At 65.4% G+C, this 25,242-nt stretch overlaps 3 protein-coding genes across 4 annotated transcripts; 1 reads left to right on the top strand and 2 right to left on the bottom strand.

The window, feature by feature from the left end:
• Positions 1-402: 402 nt before the first annotated feature.
• LOC135318221 (nuclear receptor subfamily 2 group F member 5-like) lies at positions 403-14,402 on the bottom strand. Of its 2 annotated transcripts, none has more exons than XM_064475308.1 (3): positions 14,321-14,402; positions 1,562-2,089; positions 403-767 (listed from the first exon to the last, which is right to left on the bottom strand). In XM_064475308.1, the coding sequence occupies exons 2-3, from the start codon at positions 2,070-2,072 to the stop codon at positions 493-495; spliced, it is 786 nt and encodes a 261-aa protein (XP_064331378.1). In that variant the 5' UTR covers positions 2,073-2,089; positions 14,321-14,402; the 3' UTR covers positions 403-492. The 2 variants fall into 2 exon arrangements, with proteins under 2 accessions (XP_064331378.1, XP_064331377.1); XM_064475307.1 differs by lacking the exon at positions 14,321-14,402 and adding an exon at positions 6,718-7,474.
• On the top strand, positions 8,179-10,010 carry BOLA1 (bolA family member 1). The gene is made up of 2 exons (XM_064475318.1): positions 8,179-8,326; positions 9,272-10,010. Exon 2 carries the CDS (start codon positions 9,285-9,287, stop codon positions 9,684-9,686), a length of 402 nt encoding a protein of 133 aa, XP_064331388.1. The 5' UTR covers positions 8,179-8,326; positions 9,272-9,284; the 3' UTR covers positions 9,687-10,010.
• On the bottom strand, positions 10,079-25,242 carry SV2A (synaptic vesicle glycoprotein 2A). Its single transcript, XM_064475277.1, has 13 exons — positions 24,477-25,242; positions 20,167-20,920; positions 18,280-18,460; positions 17,960-18,111; positions 17,745-17,878; positions 17,220-17,309; positions 16,881-16,991; positions 16,714-16,802; positions 15,947-16,111; positions 15,717-15,850; positions 15,434-15,637; positions 14,321-14,480; positions 10,079-12,227 (listed from the first exon to the last, which is right to left on the bottom strand). Exons 2-13 carry the CDS (start codon positions 20,744-20,746, stop codon positions 12,044-12,046), a joined length of 2,184 nt encoding a protein of 727 aa, XP_064331347.1. The 5' UTR covers positions 20,747-20,920; positions 24,477-25,242; the 3' UTR covers positions 10,079-12,043.

The raw sequence follows: 25,242 nt of genomic DNA, 5'->3' as shown, positions 1-25,242 counted from the left end.
TGTCCCCCCATTCTTGGGTCCTATTCTTGGGGTCCCCATCTTTGGGATCCCATCATTGGGGTCCCCTCCTTGGAGCCTCCAACCATGGGGTTCCATCTTTGGGATCCCATTGTTGGGGTCCCATCTTTGGGGGCTCCCATCCTTGCGGTCCCACCCCTTGGCATCCCCATCTTTGGGATCCCATCCTTGGGGGTCCCCATCCGTGGGTCCCCCCCCTTGGGGTCTCCTCCTTGGGCTCCCCATCCTTTGGAGCCCATCCTTGCTGCCCCCCCCTCTTTGGGATCCCACCCTTGGGGTCCCCCTCTTTGGATCCCATCCTTGGCGGTTCCATCCTTCGGATCTCATCCTTGGTCTCCTCTCCTTGGGGGTCCCCTCCTCGCTGTTCCCCCCCTCCTTGGGGTCCCCTCCTCGCTGTCCCGTCCTTGGGGGTCCCCTCCATGGCGTCCCATCCATGGGTCCCCCTTGGGGTCCCGCCGGGGGGGTGGGGGGTGGTCACTGCATGGGGCCGTAGGGCCAGCTGAGGGCGGCGCCGGCCAGCAGCATGTCGCGGATGAGGGTCTCGATGGGGGTCTTGCCGACCAGGCGGCTGAAGAAGAGCTGCTGGATGCCGGGGGCGGAGACGCTGCGCAGGGCGGGCAGGCGCAGGAGGAGGCGCCCGAAGCGGCTGGGCTGCCCGGGGTGCTGCCGCCGCACGTGCTCCTCCAGCGCGCACTGCGACTTCTCCTGCAGGCCGGCCACCTGCCCCGGGTCCGACAGCCCCACCGCGTCTGCGGGCGGGGCGCTGAGGCGCCGCCCCGACACGCCCCGCCTGCCCCGCCCACCCTTGCCCAGCCCTGCCCCATCACCCCCCTCCTTGGCCTCACCCCATTGGGGCCCCACCCCATTAGGCCCTGCTCTGAGACACACCCCACCAAGCTCCACCTTAAGACACACCCCATTAAGCCCCACCCTAAGACGCACCCTGTTAAGCCCCACCCTAAGAGACACCTCACTAAGCCCCACCCTAACACACACCCTGTTAAGCTCCACCCTAATACACACCCCATTAAGCTCCACCCCAGCCCCAACCCATTTAGCCCCACCCATTCATCCCCAGCTCATTCATCCCCTGCACACCCATTGATGCCCAGCCCCAGGGACCACACCCCCAAAGCCACACCCCAAAGCCACACCCCCTTAAGCCACACCCCATCACCCTCTAGGGACCACACCCCCTTGGAACCCCACCTCATTTAACCACACCCCCTATAGCCACACCCCCTTAAATCCCTCCCCATTTTACCCCAGCCCATTCATTCCCTGCACACCCATTGATGCCCACCCCATGGGACCCCACCCCATTAAGCCCCACCCCCTTGGAACCCCACCTTGTTCTGCCACGCCCCATTTAGCCACACCCCATTCAGCCACGCCCATCCATCCCCAGCCCGTCCGCTCCTTGCACTCCCACTGACACCCACCCCATAGGAACTCCACCCCACCCCTCCTTGGGACCCCACCCGGCCGCACCCGCAGCCCCACCCCTTTTAGCCCCTCCCCGCCGCCGGCCCCGCCCCCTCACCGGGGGAGAAGAGCGCCACGGCCTTGAGGCAGGCGTACTCGGCGGCGTCGACGTGCAGCGCCTTCAGCTTCTCCACCTGCTCCTGGAAGAGGCGGATGTGGTCCATGAAGGCGACGACGCGGTCGGCGGCCATCGGGGCGGCGTGGAGCCCGGCGGCGGCCAGCAAGGGCGCGGCGTGCAGCGGCAAGGCCGACTGCGCCGCGTTCAGCACGAAGAGCTCGCTCCAGCCCAAGCGGAGCAAAGCCACTTGGTCCGAAAGCTGCAAGTCCGGGAAGAAGGGGATGCCCTTGGCCCATTCGATGGCGCTGAAGAGGAGGCGAGCGGCCAGCTCGCAGATGCTCTCGATGCCCACCACGCCGCTGGGCTGCAGGCACTGGGCGCCGTAGCGAGCCGGCGGGTAGGGCTCGGCGCGGAGCAGCAGGGAGATGAAGCCGCTTAAGTAGCCGTGGCCGCCGTAGGGGTCCCCGGGGACCGCGGGGTATTGGCCGGGGCTGCTCGGGGCGTGAGCCATGCGGCCTCGCTGCACGGCTGCGGAGGGGAGCAGGAGGTCAGCACCCCGAACCCGCCGGCACCCGCCCCTGCGTGTGTGCCCCCCACCCCCACCCCGCACTCCCCAGGGGGTCAAACACACCGGGCTGGGGAGCACGGTGGGTGCTAGGAGATCCCCAGGGTGCAAAAGCCCCATGGGTGCCCCCCCACCCATGTTAGAGGGGGGACGTGTCGCCTGGGATGGGGACAACCCCCCCCACCCCCAGTGACCCCCCAGCACGACGCACCGGGGCTCGGCCGGCCGCCAGCCCCCCCCCCGGCTCCCCAGCTAGGACGGCCATGCAACACGACACGCTGGATTTGGGGAGGGGTCCCCATGCAGGCACTGGGGGTCACCCCCTTCTTTCAAGGGGCTGGTGCTAACGAGGGGCCCCAGGGGGCTGCTGGGGTGCCCCCCCACCGCCCCCCTCCCCCCAAATGCCAGCGCCTTGAGGTTTTTTGCACTTTGGGCTTAAAAAAACCAAAACCCAAATTGCCTTTCTCTTCCCCCCTCTTGGTGATGCCATGGGGCGGGTGGGGGTCCGGCTTCCTCCTCCTCCTGCCTGGTGCCCCTGGCTCAGCCCCCCCGGCATCGCTGCCCCCCGCGGTGGGGGCAGGCTCTGAGCCAGGCTTAGCCTAATGCGGCGTGACAGTCCCGAGTGTCAGCCAGCGGTCGGGATCGGGGGCCGTGGGAACAGGGGTTCCCCCAGGATTGGGGTGCCAGGGGTCTCCTCCCGCTCTCCCCCCACCCTTGGGGCACAGCGTTCGGCCCCGGCTCTCCCCAAACTGCTCAGCATCGCCCCGGTGCCGTTTGCGGGGTGCAGCCCCCTCCTCGCCACCCATACACCCCTCTTTGCATCCTCCCAAGCCCCCAAACCCCCTTTGCATCCCAACAAACCTCCTTTGCATCATCACGACCCCTCCAACCCCTTTTCCCCCCCCTTTTTTTAGCCAAAACAATTGCTTCAAAGCATTGGGTGTGTCCTGGAAATAAGACAAGATTTTTCGCCCCAAAAAGACCCGGCAGCAGCAGGGGAGCGCTTCGACCCCGGCTCACCGACCGCTGCAGGGCCGGATCCGGCAGCCGAACACGCCGCTAACCCCAACGCCGCCGCCTCGGCCCGGCCGCGGGATCGGGCCCCGCGCTCCCCGCGTCTCACCCCGCATGATTTCGGGGAAGCCACAGTTCAATCCACCTTTCCCAGCCAAACCCCGCACCCGGGCCTTGCACCCTCGGCAGCCTTAGGGGGGGATAAACTCCGCCCGAAGCAGCGCTCGGCTCCCAAATCGCCCGGTTTGGTGCCCGGTTTGGTGCTGGATTCGGTGCCGGTTCCCAGCCGGCAACGCCGGGATAAGGAGCATCACGGGGAGCCCGAGCCAGGGGGTTCGGGGCGCCCCAACTCGAGCTGGAGCAGCCGGCAAGGCCCCGAGCAGGTGGGGAAACTGAGGCACAGCCCAGCCTCATTAATTAAATCCCCGGGAATGTTTAACCCCCCGCAGGTGCTTTTCCACAAGGCATCGGCAGCGTTTCCCCGCGCCCGGAGGCGCCGCGGCCCGCGGCAGCTTTGTGCCCCTCTCAGGGCACCTGGGGGCCCCCCAAAACCCAGAGCCAAGAGGGGATGTGGGGCAGGGGGGGAAGGGGGGCCTCTGCCTGGGGAATAACGCTGGGCCGGGGGATCCGCCGTGGCCGTGCCCATCGCGCCGGCGTTAACCGGCGGCCGCAGCTCGCGGCAATTCTGAATTAAAACAAAGATTAAAAAAAAGAATAAAAAAAACCCAAACCCAACCCAAAACACCCCGATCTGACCCCAAACGACCCCGCGGGGTTTCTCCAGGGCAGGGAATTCGCCTGGAGTTTTTTTTTCCCCCGCGGGGATTTAATCCCTGTCTCTGGCTGCACGAAGCGGGTGGAGGTTTGCTACGAGCGGGTCTTGCTGTGCCCAGGGCAAAAATCCCCCCCTCCCCAACATCCAACCGGCCTTTTTGGGGAAGAAAAGGGAAAATCAAGGGTTAGGCTTGAGCTGATTTTCTCCCTGACCCTGGTCCCACCTCACTCACATTTATTTGTGAGGCCGGGGTGCGACGCCGCGGCCGTGCCGGGACGCCCCTTTCTCACCTCCCACGGCAATTTTCCACCTTATCTGAATTTCTGTGATTTATTTTTATGCTACAAAAAGGACATTTTTTAATTCGAGGGATTTTTTTTTAATGCTAAAAAAGGCAACTTTCCGGGCAGGAGCATCGCGGCCGTCGCTGTTGCCGAAGGACCAAACCCTCGGTGCCGACTCGAGGGGCTGCGGAATAAACCCGCCGTTCGGGGGATGAGGTAGGGCCGGGTTTGAGCTGTGGAGCCCGGCCTGGCCCTCGCTGTGATTATTAATAAATCCTAAATTTATAAATAAGGACCTTGAATATAAATAAGGACACACACCCCTCCCCGCCCCGGGGCCTTATTCGAGCAGGGAGGCTGCTGCACGGCAGAGATTCGGCACCGAGGTTTCCGTACGGTGGCAAAGCCGATGCCCCGACGCACCATTTTGGGCTTAAAAACAAACAAATAAAAAAAGTCTGCTCTAACGCTGCTGCTTTTGGGAGCAAAAATATAAAAATCAAGCCAAAATGTGACGATGGGGCTGGTTGGAGGCTGAGGGACCGGCACACGGCGTATCGCGGGGAGCTTGAAATGTGATTTTAATCCCGGTCACGCGAAGTATTCAGACTAATTAACTTCAGATTTACCGGACACTCCTCCCAGAAAGCCAAATTTTTAATCTTTTAAAGAAGATCTGTATTATTGCCCTCTAATCCCTGGGGTTTTTAACAGCCACGTCCCTGGACTACGTAGAACGGAGAGGAAAAGTAAATCGTCCCCACCTCGGCATAGAGCCAGACTTAAAAACCGAGCCTAAGCTAAGCCCAAAAGAAATTTAAAGGTAAAAAGAGGAGATTATGTGAGGTTATAATTAAGTGGAACAAGAAACGGGTTCCCTCGGCGGCGCCTTTCCTGTGAGGAAAGCCAAAAAACCGCCGTGGTGGGGGTTTATCCCCCGGAGGGCGAAGCCGGGCGAGGAGGGAGCCCTGCCATCGCCAGCGGGGCGGCGGCGCTGGATTCGGGGGTGCAGAGAGGGGCCGCGGGGGGGGACGGAGAGGGGCGAGGGGGCTTCGGGGGACGCTCGGCCGCTGAGGGAAGGTCCTCCGTGCCGCGGGGATGCTCTGCCCGGGCCGAGGGGGGTAACGAGCAGAGGAAAAATGAAAGCGAAGAGGGAGCGGAGTTTTCTCTTTCTCTTTTTGCCCTTTTTCTTTCTCTTTCCTTCCCCGCCAGCCCTTCCTCACCCGCTTTCACTTTCTTTCTTTTACTTTCTCTTTCTTCAGGCGCTCCTTTCCCTTTCTCTCCCTTCCCTTTTCGTTTCTCTTTTTCTTTTTGCTTTCTCTTTTTCGCTCTCTCCCCTCTCACCTTTCTCTTTCTCTTTTGTCCTACCGTTCGGGCTCGCTCGCTCCCTTCCTCCTTTCCCCCTTCTCTTCCTCACCCCTGCACTTCCCCCCTCTTTTTTCCTCCTTTTCCCCTTTTCTTTTATTTTTTGCTCCCTCTTGCCCGTTTCTGCTTTTCCCCCTCCCTTTCCTTTCTGCCTTCGCTCTCGCTCTTCCTCGCCCTCGCCGTTCTCTTTCGCACCTGCTCCCGCTTTTCCAGCCTCTCCTTTTCCATCCCCTCTCCTTTCGCACCGTCTCCTCTTCCAGCCTCCCTCCCTTTTTGCATCCCTTCTTCTCCATCCCCTCTCCTTCTTTTGCACCTTCTCTCCTTTCCCATCCCTTCTCCCTCTTTTCCACTCTCTCCTTTTCCACCTTCACTCCCTCTTTTCCATCCTCTGTCACTCTTTTCCATCCCCTCTCCCCTCCCGCATCCCCTCTCCCCTTTTTTGCATCCCCTTTCCTTCTTTTCCAGCCCCTCTTTTTCCACCTTCTCGCCTCTCCATCCCCTTTCCCGTTGCGTCCCCGCTCCCTCTTTTCCACCCTGCCCTTATTTTCCACCCCCTGTCCTTTCACACTCTCTTCTTCTCCGTCCCCTCTCCCTCTTTGCCATCGTCTCTTCCTCTTTTCCACCCGCTTGCTTTCTTCTCCATCCCCTCTCCTTTTGCGCTCTCCCCTCCTGCATCCCCTCTCCCTTTTTTTCCATCCCCTCTCCTTTTCCAGCTTCTCTCCTCTTTTTGCACCTTCTCTCCTTTTCCACTCTCTCTCCCTCTTTTCCACTCTCTGTCCTCCTCCTCCATCCTCTCTCCCTTTTCCATCTTCTCTCCCTCTTTTCCACCTTCTCTCCTTCTCCATCCCCTCTCCTTTTGCGCTCTCCCCTCCTGCATCCCCTCTCCCTTTTTTGGCATCCCCTTTCCTTCTTTTCCAACCCCTCTCCTTTTCCACCTTCTCTCCTTCTTTCACACGCCCTCCTTTTCCATCCTCTGCCCTTCTTTTGCGCGCTCTCCTGCTCCAGCCCCTCTCCCTTTCCCACCTCCTCTCCCTCTTTCCCACCTTCCCCCCTTCTTTTGGGCTCTCTCCTTTTGCATCCCCTCTCTGTCCTCCTTCTCCGTCCCCTCTCCCCTTTCCCACGGCTCGCCCCCCGCCCCCGCACGCCCCCGCACCTTCCCGCCGCATGCCCACGCGGAGGCACTTGCGGAGCCGGCAGTACTGGCACTGGTTGCGGTGGGGCTGGTCCACCGGGCAGTCGCGACCCCCGCGGCAGCTGTACGACAGGTTGCGGCGCACCGAGCGCTTGAAGAAGCTCTTGCAGCCCTCGCAGGTGAACTGCCCGTAGTGCTTCCCGCTCGCCTTGTCCCCGCACACCAGGCAGTCCCCCGCCGCCCTCCCCGCCGCCTCCGGGCCGCCGCCGGCGGGAGGAGGGGGAGGAGGAGGAGGAGGAGGAGGAAGAGGAGGCTCCGGCCACGGCCCCGCCGCCAGGGCCATGCCGGGGAAAAGGGGGGGGGGGGGGGGGGGGCGCCGGGAGGGAGCACCCCCTCCCCCGGGGGAAGGGGGTGTCTTGGGAGGGAGGGATGGAGGGGAAGGGGAGAGGGGAGACCCCGGGGTGGGGGCGTGAGAAAGGAGCCCCGGGATGGAGGGGGGGGTCTGGGATGGAGAGCGGATCCCGGGATGGAGAGGGGAGCCCCGGGATGAAGGACCCCCCCGGATAGAGGAAGGACCCCCGGGCTGGGGAGGGGTGGAGAAAGGAGCCCCGGAGCAGGGACCCCCCGGGCTGGGGAGGGGACCCCGGCCGGAGGAAGAGCCCCCCCCGGGCAGGGGCAGCCCGGGCTGGGAGGGACCCCCGGGGCGGCGGGAGGCGGCGGCGGGGACGGAGGGACGGGACGGACTGACGGGGACAGACTGACGGCGGAGGAGGAGGAAGAGGAGGAGGGGAAAGAGAAAAGTTAATTCTCCTCCCCGCGGGGGCCGCCCGGCGCGGCGGGAGCTGCGGGGGGCGGGGGGGGCCGGGCTGGCGGCGGGGGGCGGCCCCGTGGGGGGGGTGTCCCGGGGACCCCCGGGGGAGGAACCGGGCGGGGTGGGGGGGAGCTGTGCCCGCCCTGCGTGTAACGGGGGGGGGGGGGGGGGGGCGTGGGTGCGGGGCGTGGGTGCTCAACGTGCGTGCGGGGATCTGAGCGCGCAACCTGCGGCTGCGTGCACGAGCCCGTGTGCGCGTACTTGAGCGTGCCGCGGGCGCGCGAGCCCAGGTGTGCGAGGGGCGCGCGCGGCGCACGCCGCCGCCCGGGTCACGTGGCGCCGCCCCCCAACCCCCCGAGCCATATTAGGGCATGCGGGGCGGGGCTTAAGCCGTCACCAGCCTCCCCGCCCCGACGCGCCGAGACAGGGGCGGAGGGTGGCAGCCAATCAGGGAGATGAGGGGCGGGGCGGTGAGGCGGGGCCCGGGCTGTGGGGGGCGGGGCGTCCTGGGAGAGCCTTCTGCACAACACCCTGGGGGGGGGGGGGGGCCTCCGGTTCACCCTGCACCAGCACCCCGCACCCCGCACCCCGCACCCTAGGCCTTGCACCCCGCACCCCACGCCCCGCACCCCAGATGCTGCGGCCGCACCCTAGGCTGCGCTCTGCACCCCGCACCCAGCACCCCGCGGCCGCGGGGGCGGGAATGCGCCGCAAGGCCTTCTGGGAGCTGTAGTTCTGCCGGGGTCACGTGACGGGGCGGGGCGGGCGGACTCCACCTCCCAGCGTGCTCAGCGGCGGCGCGAGCCCGAGCGGCGCGGGGTGAGGGCCGGGGTCGGGGGGCTGCATCGCACCGGGGGGCGGGTGGGGGGTGTTGGGGTTGCTCCCCACGCATTGCACCGGGGGGCGGGTGGGGGGGTGTTGGGGTTGCTCCCCACGCATTGCACCCGGGGGGGGGCGGGTTGGGGGTGCGCCCCCCCCCGCGCATTGCACATGGCGGGGGGTTGGGGGTGTGCTCCCCGCATTGCACCGGGGGGGGGGATGTTGTCGAGGTGGGGGGTGCACCCCCTCATTCACGGGGTGGGGTATCGGGCCCGACTCTCCCTCCTCCCCCTCTCTGGTCGGGGGTGGGGGGGGTGTGAGGCTGGACAGGACCGCCCCCCTCGGTTTTGGGGGCTGGTTCCGCTGGGTCCCCCAAACCCACCGCCCTTTAATCCCCCTGTGCCGCCCCTTATCCCCCCATCCTGACCCCCGCCTTGGGAGGCTGATCCTGCAGGGCCCCCCCAAAACGAGCACCCCTTTCCCCCCCCGTATTGCCCCTTCCCCCCATAAATGAGGTCTGACCCTGCAGGAGCGCCCCAAACTCACGCCCCCCCTTAAGCGCATTTGCTTCCCCCTTCCTGCCACCCCCATAAGTGGGGTCTGGTCCTGCAGAGCCCCCCCAGATCATCAGCCTTAACTGCCACCCCCATAAAGGGGGTCTGGCCCTGCAGAGCCCCCCCAAATCATCAGCCTTAACTGTCAGGCCCATAAAGGGGGTCTGGCCCTGCAGAGCCCCCCCAAATCATCAGCCTTAACTGCCACCCCCATAAAGGGGGTCTGGTCCTGCAGAGCCCCCCCAAATCATCAGCCTTAACTGTCAGGCCCATAAAGGGGGTCTGGCCCTGCAGAGCCCCCCCAAATCATCACACTTACCCCCCACCGCCCCCACTCTCCGGGGCTGGTCCTGCAGAGCCCCCCCCGACCCCCCCCGTCTCTCCCTTGCAGCCCCTCTCTCCGGATGCGGGGTCCCCTCCTGGCGGCGGCCGGCGGGGGGCTGCGGGGGGCCGCCATGGCCGACGGCCCCCTGGCCCGCGCCATCCGCGCCAAGCTGGACGCGGCCCTGCAGCCCACCCACCTCCAGGTCGTGGACGAGAGCCCCCGCCACGGCGTCCCCCCCGGCACCGAAAGCCATTTCGCCGTGGTGGTGGTGAGTGGGCGCTTCGCGGGGCTCCCCCCGCTGCAGCGGCATCGCCTGGTCCACGCCGCCCTGCGCGCCGAGCTGGCCGGACCCCTGCACGCCCTCGCCATCGTCGCCAGGACCCCCCAGCAGTGGGAAAGCGACCCCAGCGTCCCCCCCCGACCCCCTTGTTTGGGGGGCTCCAAGCGGGAGCGGCGTGGGGAGGCGGCCGGGAACCAGTGACGGCAGCGCCGGGGGGGTCCCATCCCCCCCCCCGCCGCCCGGTGACACCGCGATGGGGATGGACCCCAAATTTGGGGTGGGGGGGGACATATTGGGGTGCCCCCCCCTCCCTGCATCACCCCAGCCACCCCGGGGTCCCACCCTGACCCCATCCTCCGCGCATCCTCTCCCCCCCCCCCACCCGCTCTCACCTTGGGGGCGATGGTGGGGGTACCCCATCACCCCCCACCCCCATTTCCTTTGATTTTTAAATCACCATCTCGGGTGCATCCCCCATCCCGCACCCCAAAAAAAATAAACCCTCCCTCGGGAGCAGCTCGGAAACGGCGCCTGGCTCATGCTTCCGCGCGGGGCGGGATATTTTGGGTCATTTTGGGTGATTTTTGTTGTTTTTTTTTTTTCCAGTGTTTTGTTGTTGTTGTTGTTTAATTAATTTACAAACATCTAAAAACTACAGCACGGCACGACTGCGTACGGACAGAACTACTGGGGTGCTCCCCCAAGGACCAGCTACACCGAAGGGGGGGGGGGAGGAGGAGGAGGAGGAGGAGATGAAGCACACGCTGCTTGATCGCTTGGGGGGGGGCTGCTCGCAATGCTGGGGGGGGGCTGCCCTAAATATTGGGGGGCTGCCGGGGGCCTCTGAAGCGCTTTTGCATAGACCAACACTTCCCATCTCTTGCTGGGGACCCACCCGGGGGGGGGCACAGCGCCGGGACCCCCCCGTACCCCGCTTTTTGGGGGGGGGGAGGTGTCCTGGCGCTGGATCCAGGCGCCGCTTTGTGCTTTGCAAACCGCTGGTGGTTTTGTGCTCTGGGCTGGGGGGGGGGGAACGGGGTGCGGGGAGGAAAAGGGGGTGCAGGGAGCACCCCGCGCCCCCCCCGCGCCCCTCCCAGCACCCATAAGAAAGAAAAGTCTTTAAAAATGGGTTTAAAAAAAAAGGAAAAAGTGGCAGTTTTGGGAGCGGAGGCGTCCCCGTCTCCTCCCCACTGCACCCCCAAAATGCAGCTGTGTGTCCGTTCCCCCCGCACATCTGGGGAGGGGCTGGGGCAGTGCTCCCCCCCCCCGCCCCATGCACCCATGTGGGGAGGCATAAAGGCCCGCAGCACCCATGGGTGACACGGCAGGGCAGTGCCTGGTGTGGGGGGGGGCCCCACTGCACCCCGAAATTAGATGAAGGGCTGGGGCATCAGTCGGGGGCTGCTGCACCCCGAGGTGCTGTGGGGTGCTGTGCTCAACAAGGGGCGCTGCACCCCAAAGCGCCGGGCACCCCAAGGAGCTCTGCACCCCGAGGCATCGTGCACCCTAAAAACCCACACAAGCTGAGGCGCCGTGCACCCCAAACTGTGCGCCCCAAGGGGCCGTGTGTTTTAAGGTGGTGGGTGCCCTAAAATGCCGTGCAGCCCCCGCGGGGCTCTGCAGCAGGAGGCGTGGTGCACCCCGGCAGATTTTGCACCCCAAAAATGCCGTGCACCCCAGCATAAGGGATTTGCACCCCGCCGGGCAATGCACCCTTGTGTGCCGTGCACCCCGAGGCGTTGGGCATGCTCAGGGGCCGTGCACCCCAAAGGGCTGTGCACCCCAACTTGCCCTGCACCCCAATATGCCGTGCACCCCAGCATAAGGGATTTGCACCCCGCCGGGCAATGCACCCTCGTGTGCTGTGCACCCCAGAGGGCTGTGCACCCCAACTTGCCCTGCACCCCAATATGCCGTGCACCCCAGCATAAGGGATTTGCACCCCGCCAGGCAATGCACCCTGGTGTGCCGTGCACCCCAAGGGGCCTTGCACCCCAAAGGGGCTGTGCACTCCAAGGTACCCCCAATCCTGGGGGTGGGGGGGATGCAGCTGAGACCCCCCCCTTCACCTCCCAGCCCCACGCCCGACGCTGACCTTCCGGGTGGGGAAACTGAGGCACGGAGCCACCGCGGCCCCATCCCCGCCACGGGGCTGAGGTCGGAGCCTTCAGCCTCCTTCCTCCTCCTCCCGGCCCAGCAGGGGTGTTGGCGGGGGGGGGCGGGGGGTCACAGGGGCTGTCCCACACCCCCGCAAGGCCGAGGCACCCCCGCGCCCCCACCCTCAGCCCCCCCGCAGCCCCCCAGGAGCGAGCAGCTATTCACAGAGGGGATGACACCGAGAAAAGAAATGGGGGGGGTTGGGGGGTGGGGTGGGGGTGGGGGGTTTGGGGGGGCCAAGTGCAAATGAAAAAGATCCCAAATGCTCCAAGAAGACGTTTCACAGTGTCTAACGAGACTAATCCCCCGGGGGGGTGGGGGGGGAGGGAGGGGAGCGGGGATTCGGGGGGGGTGTAGGGAGCGGGAGGGGGGGTCCCTCGCCCCCAGTCCCCCCCCCCATTTCACTGCAAGACTTGCCCCCGCGTTTCCGGCAGTTTCAAGGCGAGGGAGCTGCCGAGGGCCAGGGCGGCCGAGGCCAGGAGGATGGGCACCGCCTTGGTGATGCCCACGAAGGACGTGAAGATGCTGATGCCCAGCACGGCCGCCAGCTTGCACAGGGCGTTGAGGAAGCCGAAGGCCGTCGTCCTGCGGGTGCGGGGGGCACCGGGGTGACCTCGCGGCCCGCAGCACCCCAGGGAGCGCCTCCGGCCCGCAGGAGGCACCCCCAAAACCCGCAGCCGGCGCCTGGCGTCCCGCGCTCCGCAGCCAGCACCCAACAGCCTCGTACCCAGCGCCCCAAACATACCTGGCACCCAAACCGTGGCGCCCAGCACCCCAGATCTGGCACCCGACACCCCAAACCTCACATCTAGCACCCAAAACTTGGCGCCCAGCGCCCCAGATCTGGCACCCAGCACCCCAAACCTCATACCTGGCACCCAAAACTTGGCACCCAGCACCCCAGATCTCACATCTGACACCCAAAATGTTGCACCCAGCACCCCAGATTTGGGACCCAGCACCCCAAACATACCTGGCACCCAAAATTTGGCACCCAGTGCCCCAGATCTCACATCTGACACCCAAAATGTTGCACTCAGCACCCCAGATCTCACATCTGACACCCCAAACCGCCCACCTGGCACCCAAACCGTGGTGCCCAGCACCCCAGATCTGGCACCCAACACCCCAAACCTCATACCTGGCACCCAAAACTTGGCACCCAGCACCCCAGATCTGGCACCCAACACCCCAAACCGCACACCTGGCACCCAAAACGTTGCACCCAGCACCCCAGAGCTCACATCTGACACCCAAAATGTTGCATCCAGCGCCCCAGATCTGGCACCCGACACCCCAAACCTTCCATCTGGCATCCAAAACGTTGCATCCAGCACCCCAAACCTCATACCTTGCACCCAAGATGTGGCACCCAGCACCCCAAACGTCACATCTGGCACCCCACGCTTTGCACCCACCACCCAAAACCTTGTACCCTGCAGACAGCACCCCGTGCTCCAACCCTCACACTTGACACCCAACAGTTTGCACCAAGCACCCCAAATCTTGCACCCAGCAGCTGAAACCTCACCCCCAAGTACCACACGTCTTGCAACTAGCACCCAAAGCCTTGCCTCCAGCACCCCGCACCCAGCACCCAAAACTGTGTACCTGGCACCTGACACCCCCCGCCTTACACCCAGCACCCAAAACCTAAGCACTCAAAACCTCAGCCCTGGCACGCAAAATCTCACCCGCAGCACCCAAAACCTCAACTTGGCACCCAAACCCTCAATCCTGGCACCAAAACCTCAGACCTGGCACCCAAAATCTCACCCGCAGCACCCAAAACCTCAGACTTGGCACCCAAAGCCTCAATTCTGGCACCCAAAACCTCAACCCCGGCACCCAAAACCTCAGACTTGGCACCCAAAAGCCTCAATCCTGGCACCAAAACCTCAGACCTGGCACCCAAAATCTAACCTGCAGCACCCAAAACTTCAGACCTGGCACCCAAAGTCTCAATTCTGGCACCCAAAAGCTCAACCCCAGCACCTAAAACCTCACAGCTGGCACCCAAAAAAACACCCGTAGTATTGGCACCCTACATCTTGCACCCAAGCACCCAAAAGCTCAACCTCAGCATCCAAAACCTCAGATCTGACACCCAAAATCTCACACCCAGCACCCAAAATCTCAGACTTGGCACCCAAAACCTCAACCCCGGCACCCAAAACCTCAACCCCCAACACCCAAAACCTCAGACTTGGCACCCAAAAGCCTCAATCCTGGCACCAAAACCTCAACCCCGGCACCCAAAACCTCAACCCCGGCACCCAAAACCTCAGACTTGGCACCCAAAAGCCTCAATCCTGGCACCAAAACCTCAACCCCGGCACCCAAAACCTCAGACTTGGCACCCAAAAGCCTCAATCCTGGCACCAAAACCTCAACCCCGGCACCCAAAACCTCAGACTTGGCACCCAAAAGCCTCAATCCTGGCACCAAAACCTCAACCCCGGCACCCAAAACCTCAGACTTGGCACCCAAAACCTCAACCCCAGCACCCAAAACCTCAACCCCGGCACCCAAAACCTCAACCCCGGCACCCACAACCTCAGACTTGGCACCCAAAACCTCAATCCTGGCACCCAAAACCTCAGACTTGGCACCCAAAAGCCGCAATCCTGGCACCAAAACCTCAACCCCAGCACCCAACCCCTCGGCCCGGCCCGCACCTCTTGTCGGAGGGGTAGAGCTCCACGGTGAGCACGTCGAGGGCGTTCCAGGAGGCGATGCTGACGCCGCCGAAGAGGCAGAGCAGCGCGATCATGGCCGACTCGCTGTTGCCGAAGGAGAGGAAGAAGCAGCTGACGCAGGACATGACGCTGGAGCCGGCTGCGGTGGGACACGGGGAGGCGTCAGGGCTGGGCGAGGGGGCGAGCGTCCTCCCCGCCCGCCGCGTCGCGGGCACCGAGTGCCCAGACTCCCAGACTCCCAGACTGGCGGGGGCTGGAGGGGCCCTCTGGAGCTCACCCCGTCCCACCCCTGCTGGAGCAGGCACCCCCAGAGCAGGGGCACAGGGCCGCGTCCAGGCGGGGGGTGAATGTCTCCAGGGAAGGGACCCCACAGCCTCTCTGGGCAGCCTGTGCCCCTGCTCGGGCACCCGCACAGGGAAGGGGTTTGTCCTCATGTTCAGGGGGAGCTTCCCGTGTTCCAGCTTGTGCCCGTGGCCCCTTGGCCTGGCGTTGGGCACCACTGAAAAGAGCCCGGCCCCATCCCCCTGACACCCACCCCTCAGATATTTATAGGCACTGATGAGACCCCCCCTCAGCCTTCTCTTCTCCAGGCTGAACAAGCCCAGGTCTCCCAGCCTTTCCTCACCAGGGAGATGCTCCAGTCCCTGATCACCTCCGTAGCTCCCGCTGGCCTCTCCCCAGCAGTTCCCTGCCCTTCCTGAACTGGGGGGCCCAGACCTGGCCGCAGCCCCCCAGATGTGGCCTCACTGGGGCAGAGCAGAAGGGGATGAGAACCTCCCTCGCCCTGCTGCCCACACGCCTTTCCATGCCCCCCAGGGCACCGCTGGCCCCCTTGGCCCCAAGGGCCCGGTGCTGGCTCAGGGTCCCCCCGCTGCCCCCCAGCACCCCCAGGGCCTTCTCAAATCACACACCCAGAGGTCGTACACCGGGTTGGGTTGGGAGGGACCTTCGAAGACACCCCCTCCCAGTCCCACCCCACACCCTGAGCAGGGACATCTTCGGCTAGACCAGGCCGCTCAGAGCCCCGTCCAGCCCGGCCCCGGGAGTCCCCGGGGACACCCCCACATAGAGGAGCTCATCCTTCGTGCCCACCCAGCATGCGGAGGCGGCCGATCTTGTCCATGAGGAGGGCGGAGACGATGTTCCCGGGGAGGACGGCCAAGGTGCCCAAGAAGCTGACGAAGTAGATCATGTAGGCGTTGTTGTCGTCGCTGAAGTCCAGCTGGCAGCCCTCCTTGTTGTGCAGGAAGGTGCTGTTCACCACCCGGCTGTTGATGAACTTGTACTCAAAGAGATCTGTTGGGGTGGAGAAGGGGTTCGGTGGGGTCACCCCGCCTCCTCGCCCCCTCGGGGACCGCCCTGAGCCCCCTCCCACCTGTGTTGTAGAAGACGGTGGAGATGAAGGTGCAGTTCTTGAAGAAGGTGTTGCTGGAGGTGATGTCCTCGAAGTAGCACTCCTCGAAGAGCGAGTCCTCGAACGTCACCGACTTCATCTTCAGGCCGATGAACCTGGGGGGGTGGACGGGGAAGGAGAAGAGCCCAGCTCGTCACCTCCACTCGTGCAACGAGCGGGCCCGGCCTCAGCACCCCCCCCCCCAGACACACTTGTCGTTGAAGTACTCCCCGCCCTGGTGGATCTGGTTCTCCAGGGTGAAGTTGAAGGTGAAGTGCCGGACCTTCTCGCGGGTGAAGAGCTTGGTGCGCGAGGCGTATTCGATGTTCTGCAGGTGCTTTATCATGTCCGGGAACCAGACTGTCAGCCCGTAGTAGCTGCGGGGAGAGAGGGGCTGAGTCGGCACTGCGACGCTCAGCCCGTCCCAGTGCTGCCCACCCCTTCCCAGTGCTACCAGTCCCATCCCGGTCCCATCCCAGTGCTGCCCATCCCATCCTGGTCCCATCCCAGTGCTGCCCATCCCATCCTGGTCCCATCCCAATGCTGCCCATCCCATCCTGGTCCCATCCCAGTGCTACCAGTCCCATCCCAGTCCCATCCCAGTGCTCCCCATCCCATCCCGGTCCCATCCCAGTGCTACCCATCCCATCCCAGTCCCATCCCAGTGCTGCCCATCCCATCTTGGTCCCATCCCAGTGCTACCAGTCCCATCCCAGTGCTGCCCATCCCATCCTGGTCCCATCCCAGTGCTGCCCATCCCATCCCAGTCCCATCCCAGTGCTGCCAGTCCCATCCCAGTGCTACCAGTCCCATCCCAGTCCCATCCCAGTGCTGCCAGCCCCATCCCCGCGCTGCTGGCCCTGGCTGTGCGCAGCTGGCAGCAACCCTGGGTGCCACCCCGCGCTCTCTGGGGCTGACCCCGGGCTCCCACCCCAGCAGGGCTGGCGGGTGCCCCCCAGCCCACCCCACCCTGCCCCACCTGAAGGACATGGTGAACCACACGGCCATCATCATCAGCGTGACGCGGCGGTACTCGGGCGCGAAGCACTGCTGGAAGTTGCTCCAGACCTACGGAGGGGACGCGAGAGGTGGCGCGGGGGCGCGGCGGGGGGAGCGGGTGCACCCCGGGGCCGGGGCCGGCCTCACCTGCTGCGAGAGGTTGAGGAATCGGACGAGCCAGCGCCGGTACCACGTGCCAGTGTCTGACTGGATCTCGATGAGTTCGTCCTCCCGCTTGATGGTCTTGATGTGGGTGACCTGCGGGGTATTCAGTGGAGGGGGTCACACGGTTTGGGGACACTGAGAAGCGCCAGCCTCGGCCAAGGCTCCCGGCTGAGACCCGTCCCCACCTCATGCCTCAGTTTCCCCACCTGTTTAAAGCAGGTGCTTTTCCCAGGGGTGGGAATTTGCAGCCCCCGGCTCCTCCAGCCCACCCCCGGGCTGCTGGGCGCCCAGAGGCTCAGCCCCGGGGCGGGGGGACCTTACCGAGAAGACCCTTTCAGGGTGGCCCTTGGCCCTCATGTTGGTGTCGTGGACCTGCTTCAGCACCATCCAGGCCTCATCGTGCTTGCCGTTCTGCAAGGCAGAGCCTGGGCTCACGGCGGGACCAGCGGCCACCCACCCACCAGGGGTCCCTGCCTGGGTCCCTCCATCTCCATCACCTGCTCAGGGTCCCTGCATGGGTCCCACCACCCACTTGGGGGTCCCTGCGTGTGTTCTCCCAGCTCCAGCACTTGCTCAGGGTCCCTGCATGGGTCCCACCACCCACTTGGGGGGGTCCATGTGTGGGTCCTTCCATCTCCGTCACCCGCTCAGGGTCCCACCACCCACTTGGGGGGTCCCTCTGTTGGTCCCTCCACCTTCACCACCCCCTCAGAGTCACTGCCCATCTCTACTAGTGGCTCACAGTCCCTACCTGGGACCCACTGGGGGTGGCTGCGTGGGTCCCCCCATCTCTGCCCCCCACCCCCCCAGCAGGATACGGCCCTGCATCCCCCCAGGCCCGCTCACCTCCAGGAAGAAGCGGGGGCTCTCGGGCATGGTGGTGAGCGCCCCGATGGCGAAGACCGAGGGGAAGGCGCAGACCAGGACGAAGACCCTCCAGCTGTGGAACTGGTACGCTGAGCCCATCTGGAAGCTCCAGCCTATGGAGACGGGACAGGACATGGCGGTGGTGCTGAGACCCACCAAACTCGCCACGTGCTCCGGCACTGGGAGGCTCTTACCGTAGTGGGGGATGATGGCCCAAGCCATGGCGGAGGCGTAGATGCCCCCGATCATCCAGAACATGCAGAGCCAGCTCAGGTGCTCCCCACGCTTCTCCTGCGCCAAGAACTCCGAGAAGTAGGAGAAGACGATGGGGATGGAGCCGCCGATGCTGGGGGATGGAGGGCAGAACGGCGTCACCGCCTGCCCGGGCATCCCCGCCGCCGCAAATGGGGAGGGGGGGTTTGGCATGGTGAGGGAGCAGGAGGGAGCTCAGCCCCCCAACACAGGGGGGCCCGGATGCCTGGGTCCCCTACATGGCGCCGTGCCCCCCCCTTACCCCACGCCCGAGAGGAGGCGGCAGAAGAGGAAGGTGCCGTAGCCTTGGACGAAGGAGGAGAAGAAGGCGAAGACGCTGTTGACGGAGAGGGAGATGAGGAGGCACTGCCTTCGGCCCAGGCGGTCGGCCAGCCCGCCCCACAGGAAGGCGCCCACCATCATGCCCAGGTACACGATGAGCCCTGCCGGGGGGGGACGGACGGACGGACACAGCGATGTCAGACCCGGGGGACGCAGGGACCTGCACCCCGAGTCACCCGCTGGGGGGTGACAGCGCTCGGGGCAGGGACTCGGCGCTGGGGGGCCATGGGGGTGGCAGTGATGCCCCCCCGCCCCAAGCTGAGCACAGCCAGGTTGCCCCCTCGCGGGGAGGGGGGACCAACACCCACGGGTGTATGGGGGAGCTGATGCCTGGGTTGTCCCCCCTGCTCTGCCTGGGACCATGGGACGGGGGGGGCAGAGATGCCCCCAGCCGGCTCACCAGGGCCCCCCATACCATCCCCATCTAACCCCCGCTCCTGCCCTGAGTTTGCCAGGTCTCGGGGCGGGGGGGGGGATCGGTAACACCGGGGGGTGGTGGCGGGGCTCAGGCTGCAGCGGGCACCATGGAGAAGGGGAAGCACATCGCAGGGCAGCCGTCGCAGCCTCCTGCAGCCCCCCCAGACCCGCTCTCAGCAGCCCCTTATCAGCCCCAGGCAGCAGGGGGGGGCTTTGCCTCAGCCCCCCGCTGCCGTGCCCAGCTGCAGCGGGGAGATAAGCCAGGGGGGCTGCAGGGCCGGGGGGGCTGCGGGGCCGGGGGGACCATGAGTCACAGCCTGACTGCGCAGTGACGTTCGCCCCCCGGCCCCCCTTTCCCCACTGCTCAGGTGGGGACCAGCGTGGGACTGGGAGGAGGAGGATGGTGGGAGCCCTGCACGTGGGGGGTTCCCATCACCACCCCCATGTCCCTCCTTGCCCCCACATCTCCTCCTGGCCCCCCCATATCTTCTTGTGACCCTCCCACATCTTGTGGTGTCCCCCCATACCCCACACGTCCCTGCCTTAACCCCCTGTATTGTGCCCCCTGTCCCCCCATAGCTCCTTGGGTCCCTCCACATCTGTCACCCACATTGCCTGTGTCCCTCCGTAGCCCCACATCTCCTGTGCCCCCCCACTTCCCTGTGTCCCCCAATACTCATGTCCCTCTGTCCTGCCATTGCCCCACGTCCCCCCCATCCACCCCAACCCTCCATATCTCCCATGTCCCCCTGCATCCCCCCCGAGTCCCCCTTGTCCCCCATGTCCTTCCCCTTCCCCACACTCCCTGTCCCCCCCACCTCCCCCTGTGCCTCCCTGATCCCCACATGTCCCCCTGCTCCCCAGCATCCCCACGGCCCCCCACATCCTGTCCCACCCCCGTGTGCCCTCAGCCCACATCCCCAGAGCTCCCAGAGCCCCCCGCATCCCTCCACGTCCCTCTGTCTGCTCTTGCTCCCCCATGTCCATGACTGCTCGCGTCTCCCCACATCTCCCCGTGTCCCTCATGTCCCCCCATATCCCCTGTGTCCCCCCATCCCTTGTCTGCTCACATTCCTCATACTTGTGTCCCTCCACATCCTTCCATATCCCCATCTCTCATGTCCCCCCATGTCCCCCATATCCCCTATGTCTCCCCACATCCCCACCTGCTCATCTCCCCCCACATCTCCCTGTGCCCCCATCCCTCATGTCCCCCCATATCCCATTTGTCCCCCCCACGCCTCCGTATCTCCCTGCATCCTCCATCTCCCAGCACCGCCCCCCACGTCCCCCTGTCCCTCATGCCCCCCATATCCCATGACTCCCTCCATATCCCTCCACCTGCTCCGGTCCCCCCACATCTTGCAGCGCCCCCCCGTCCCCTCCTCACCCAGCATGCCCTTGTTGGAGTCGGAGAGGCACATGTCCTTCTCGGCGCTGGGCAGGACGAAGCCCACCACGAAGACCTCCACGCCGTCGGCCATGAGGGCCAGTCCCAGGACGAAGTAGAGGGTCCACTGGAAGCGGCCGTGGCCGCACTCCTGCAGGATGAGCTCGTACTGCTGCGCCAGCTCCTCCTTGTCCTTCCGCCGCTGTCCCTCGCTGTCATCGAAGGCGCCGACGGCCGCCTCGGCCCCCAGCCGCTCCCCGGTTTTCAGCGAGTCGTGCCGGGGGATCCCCTGGTACTCGCCCTCGTAGATCTCGTCCTCCTCGTCGTGACCCTCGGTGGCATCGCTGGAAGCCCCCTCCTCTTCGTTGGCCCCCTCGCCCCCCCGGTAGTAGCCGTCCTGGGGCGGGTAGTCTTCATCATCCTCCTCTTCCTCGAAGCGGGAGTAGGAGCGCTTGGTGTACTCGTCCTGCATGCGGTCCATGCCCTTGCTCACCTTCTTGGCCGCGTGTTTCTTCACCTCCTTGGCGATGTCCTTGGCGCCGCGGATGAACGCCGTCCGGTCTCGGAAGCTCTCATCCATGGTGCCGGTGGGATCGGCCGGGACACCGGGATGGGGGGGGGGGCTCTGTGTCGGGGGCGGCTCCCTCACACCCGGGGACCACGGTGGGACGCGGGGACACGGGTGACAGCGCTACCCATCCGCGTGGCACCGGCTGGGAGGGGACACGGGGAGACCCCAGAGGCTGGCCCGGACCTGAGGAGCCCAGACACAAGCAGGGGCCATTTTAGGATGGGAAGAGCCCCCACCCCACCTCAGCCCGAGCTTTGCTCCGCTCTGGGCTCCCCCTCCCAGCGCCCGCAGCACTTTTCCCCATCTCAGGTGGCAACAGGAGGATTTGGGGCACTGCTGCCCCACGGCGAGGTGGCGGGGGGCTCACCCCAGGGCAGGCTCCCGGGCGCAGCGAGCCCAGCTCAGGACCAGGCACCCACAGTGGGGGCCGGGATGGGGGCAGCTCTGGGGGATGCCGGCTCTCTGCCAGCCCCCCCCATGCTCAGATGCCCCCTCCCCTCACATGGAGGACCAAAGCTCCCACAGGCACCCACATTTCAGCAGGATTTAGATCCCCATTGACCTGAGGGTGGGATGCAAGGTGGATTCTCTGGTGGCTAATAACATGGCTGAGGACAAGCTACGGCGCTTGTTTGCCTCCCTCCATCTCTCTTCCCCGGCTGCCTGTTTGAACCCAAACCCACCAGTGGGTTCAATATGGTGAGAGGGAGGATGGATCCACATGGACAAATGAGATGAGCTGGAAGACGAGGGGGTGGGCCCACGTCTCCCCTGCCATTGCAAGGCCACCTGCCCCATCGCCCACCCAGGGACCCCAGTGTCCCCTGGGGATGGGGGGTCTGAGCCTGGAGCTCTGCTGGGCCGCAGCACCCCCCGGCTTGGACCCACAGTGGGGATCCCAGCAGTGGCAGGTGGCAGCAGGGAGCAGGAGGATCCCACAGCCCCTCCATCCCCACCCCGAGCAGGCCAGGGTCCCCCAGGCCACGGGGACCCCCCTGTCCCCACCGATGCTCCTGGCCAGCCCACCCAGCTCATTGTGGGAAAAGCCCCCGCCATCCTCTCAATGGGGCCGGGAAGGTGTGGCTGGGGTAAGGACCAATGAGATCCAGGGGGTGTGGCCACCCCACCGGCATCAATGGGGCTGTGGAGGCATGGCCCAGCTGTTCAGCCAATGAGCTTCAGGGGGTGTGGCCACGCAGATGCATCATCCCCCCCAGCTCAGGGCACCCTTGGGCGGGGTCACAGCGCTGGGGTCAGACCCCGGGGTCAGGGACCCCGGGGACCCCGCTTGGGTGGCTCTGCTGACCCCCGCAAAGGCACAGGGCGACCCCAAGGGTGGTGGGTCCCCTGTGACAGCGTGGGCCGGGGACCCCCACCGCTGGCAAGAGGGGGGCCCAGCACAGCACCCCTCAGGCTGGGCTGCCGTCCGGATCTGGCCCTTCCGTATCCCCACAAGGGACAGAGGACAAGGGAGGTGGGGGGACGTTGGGGCCATCGCTGCTCCCCGCTCCACCCACCCAGGACTGCAAGTCACCCCCAAAACTAGGCCAGCAGCAGGCCCGGACCAACCCCCTGTTCCCTCGGGAACTGCAGGATGGGGCGGCGCCGGAGGGAGGGCGAGGGGACCAGCCCCCCAAGGTCACCGGGGTCCCCAGAGCCTTCCAGGGCAGCCTCAGTGTCATGCCCTGGGTCAGGGGGCTCAAGGAGGCAGGTTTGGGGGGGGGGGGCAGGTGTGTCCCTTGGGGGGGTCCTGGGCTGGCCAGCGGTGGCCTGGCCGTGTCCCCAGCCCCGATCTGGCTGGCCGTGGTGGCCGAGGGGGTGTCGGGGACCGCGCGTGGCAGGCCACGCTCCCCCCCGCCCCGGGGACGCTTCCAGAAGGGATTTGGCTGCGGGTTGTGTTTGGCGAGAGACGCTGGCGTCGGCAGAAGCTGAACCGGGCGCCAGGGGCAGAGCTGGTGGGTGCTGGGGGGGGACCCTCAGCACCCCCAGGGTGCAGCCTTTGGGGAGGAGAGGGGGTACCCTGCTACACCCCAACAGCTCTCATCTGCAGGTAGCATCCCCCTGTCCCCATGTGCCCTGCAGCCCCTTCCCCCACCCAGCGTGTCCCCCACCCAGGCTGTGAAGGCCAAGGGCAGGCAGTGTAGCCCCCCCCACCCCGGGCTTTGCAGAGCCCAGCGCAGCTCGTGACAGGGATGGACCTGCAGACCCCAGCCCAGGCAGCGGGCACAGGCGCTGCTGACCCAGCCACTGGGGGCCGGCGTGACCCCCCCAAACGGCTATTTTTATCTCTGCCAGGGGCCAGGCACGGCTGGAGAGGCAGGAGTTGGGCCGCAGGGGGAGGGACGCAGCCGGCACCGCGTCCCCCCTCCCTGAGCGAGGGGACAGGGCACGGTGGGGAAGCTAAAATTAGCCCTTCTGAAACAGCCAGGGCTGTGGGCAGCGCTCCCCCCGGGGCGGGAGCCCACGCTGGCTCTGCGCAGCCGGCTGGGACTCGGGGACGGTGCTGCGGCACGGCACGACCCCCCCAGTTTCTGAATGAAGCCGGGCAGGTGCTTTTTAACAGCGTAAAAATCACTAATGCACCCACTGCCCTCGCCTCCCCGGCCGGCTGGCAGCGACCCCAGCCCCGCACCCACCCAGGGGAGCCCCCGGCCCCCTCCTCAGATCAAACCCATCGGCACCCAAGGCCCCTGGAAGGAGCCGATTCACGGCCAAGGTCATTTTGCTCCAGCCAGGCTGGCGGCTCCCTGCGGTGCCTCCCAATGCGGCCGTGCCGCGGGATGCTGTTATACGGACCGTGACATATAGGGAATCGGCAGAATGAAGAGGGGGGCAGAGAGAGGCCAAATACACGCTGGGGAAGAGGACGGGCCAGGGAGGAAGGTCACAGCTTGGCTCTGTGACGGAGAGGCTGCTCTGCACGAGCCGGGGAGCCTCGAGCGGCCGAGCCAACGCCGCGCGTCAGATGCTTTCGAGATCAGGGGTTTGATTTCGCAGGGAAGCCAGAAATCACACGGAATGTAGCCACCCTACGTGCAAGAGCCGGGGAGGTGGGGGACAGCCCCCCAGACGGCTCTTCTGCCTGCAAAACCATGCCGCTGGCCCTGCCAGCCCCGTCCTGGCGTTAGCCGGAGCAGTCGCTGCCAGCCCTAGACAAGGTTATCAGAGCCTGGACCCATTTCCTCCTGCCACGCGCCCGACTGGAGCCAGCGATTGATGCAGCCCTCCCTCACCGCACGCCCCGAAGCCCCCCGGGAGGTCCCACGTTAGGGCTCATCTGGGTCCGTCCCCCCCCCGCCGCAGCCCCCAGCCTTTTTGCGGTACACCAAGAACATGGCGACAAGGGAGAAGAGTTTTAAATCGCCTGTGCCCAAGGTCATATTCCAACAGCCCCCCCCTCTTTGCCACCCCTGGAGAGCTGCAGCACTCCCCCTCCCCAAAACCTGCCGGTCCCACCACAATAAACATCCATCCCCACGACGAAATCCCAATCCCCATCGGCAGAGATTCCCCAGCCGTACGACAGTGCGGGAGGGATGACAAGAGGTTATTAAACACGCACGTAAAAAGACAGAGCAAGGCTACAGGCAAGGTTTTCCAGGACAAAATGGCCACACAAGTGGAAAGGAGAAGCCGAACCCCTAATCCATCAGACGGCGGCTCCGAGGATGCTAATTAAAAGCAGTGGGGAGAGGAGGGGGGGATCTGCCTTATAAAAGGCATTTCTTTCTCTCCTTACCTGTGTCAGCCCTCGCTCTGCGCCAGCCTTCCTCTCGGCGTCTGCCTCCCGCGCTGCGAGGAAGGATGCTCCGGCAGGGATACGGCAAGAAAACAGCTCGCGGGTACCAGACCCAGCGTTAACGCCGCAGCCTCCGACACACACACTGAGCATTGGGAGAGTCCATTGCAACAGCCCGGGGAAGGGAGGTGGCAGGGAGGGCTGTGCTACGGCAAACGAGGAGCTGGGGGTGGGGGGGACACGCCAGCGGGAGGGTGGGGGGCTCACCCCTCGCCGTCGCTTATTAGCGAAGCCAAAGGGAGGGCGATGCCTCCCCCGGGCTGCCCACGCTTGCGGGGAGCTCCCTCGGGAGCGGGGTTCCCGTGCCGGTGCTGCCGGCTTGAAGCTGCTCCCGTGACTGCGGAGGCGACCGTGGCTAACGGGGGGGTGGGAGGGGGTACGAGCTGCCGGCCCCCGCCGTTCCCCTCCCTGGGGATTCGAGGCGAGAGTAGAGGCGAAGCCGTGGGGATCTGGCGGCGCTCAGACCCTCTATGGCAACCTCTCCTCCCGCCGCCCACCGCAGCCGCAGGCGGGCAGCGCGGTGGATGGAAGCGCAGCCTGGCAAATCTGAGTCACGGCTTCCTCGGGGCTGAATTTTGATTTCTTCGGATCAAATCATCTTCGCCTGGGCTGGCCAGACCCGGCCCCTCTGTTGTGACAGGGCACAAACGCCTCCGACATCTTTTTTTTGGGGGGGTTGGGGGTGAGGAAGAACGTGGTTATTGCA

Source organism: Phalacrocorax carbo, chromosome 28 (assembly GCF_963921805.1).
Source record: "Phalacrocorax carbo chromosome 28, bPhaCar2.1, whole genome shotgun sequence".
NCBI classification, from domain to species: domain Eukaryota; kingdom Metazoa; phylum Chordata; class Aves; order Suliformes; family Phalacrocoracidae; genus Phalacrocorax; species Phalacrocorax carbo.
Note: the sequence above shows the minus strand (reverse complement) of the source record. Positions and strands in the feature narration are given on the sequence as shown.

Bases quoted from the DNA above. Each gene is read 5' to 3' on its own strand.
- SV2A (XM_064475277.1), bottom strand. From the start codon at position 20,746: ATGGATGAGAGCTTCCGAGACCGGACGGCGTTCATCCGCGGCGCCAAG. The intron at 16,112-16,713 runs GTGGGGCAGGGT...CTCTCCCCGCAG, and splicing joins TGGTTCACCATGTCCTTCAG to CTACTACGGGCTGACAGTCT. The intron at 15,638-15,716 runs GTGGGAGGGGGC...CCACCCCAACAG, and splicing joins CACCGTCTTCTACAACACAG to ATCTCTTTGAGTACAAGTTC.
- LOC135318221 (XM_064475307.1), bottom strand. From the start codon at position 7,039: ATGGCCCTGGCGGCGGGGCCGTGGCCGGAGCCTCCTCTTCCTCCTCCT. The intron at 2,090-6,717 runs GTGCGGGGGCGT...TCCCCTCCGCAG, and splicing joins CGTGGGCATGCGGCGGGAAG to CCGTGCAGCGAGGCCGCATG. The intron at 768-1,561 runs GTGAGGGGGCGG...CCCCGCCCGCAG, and splicing joins CGTGGCGCTCTTCTCCCCCG to ACGCGGTGGGGCTGTCGGAC.
- BOLA1 (XM_064475318.1), top strand. From the start codon at position 9,285: ATGCGGGGTCCCCTCCTGGCGGCGGCCGGCGGGGGGCTGCGGGGGGCC.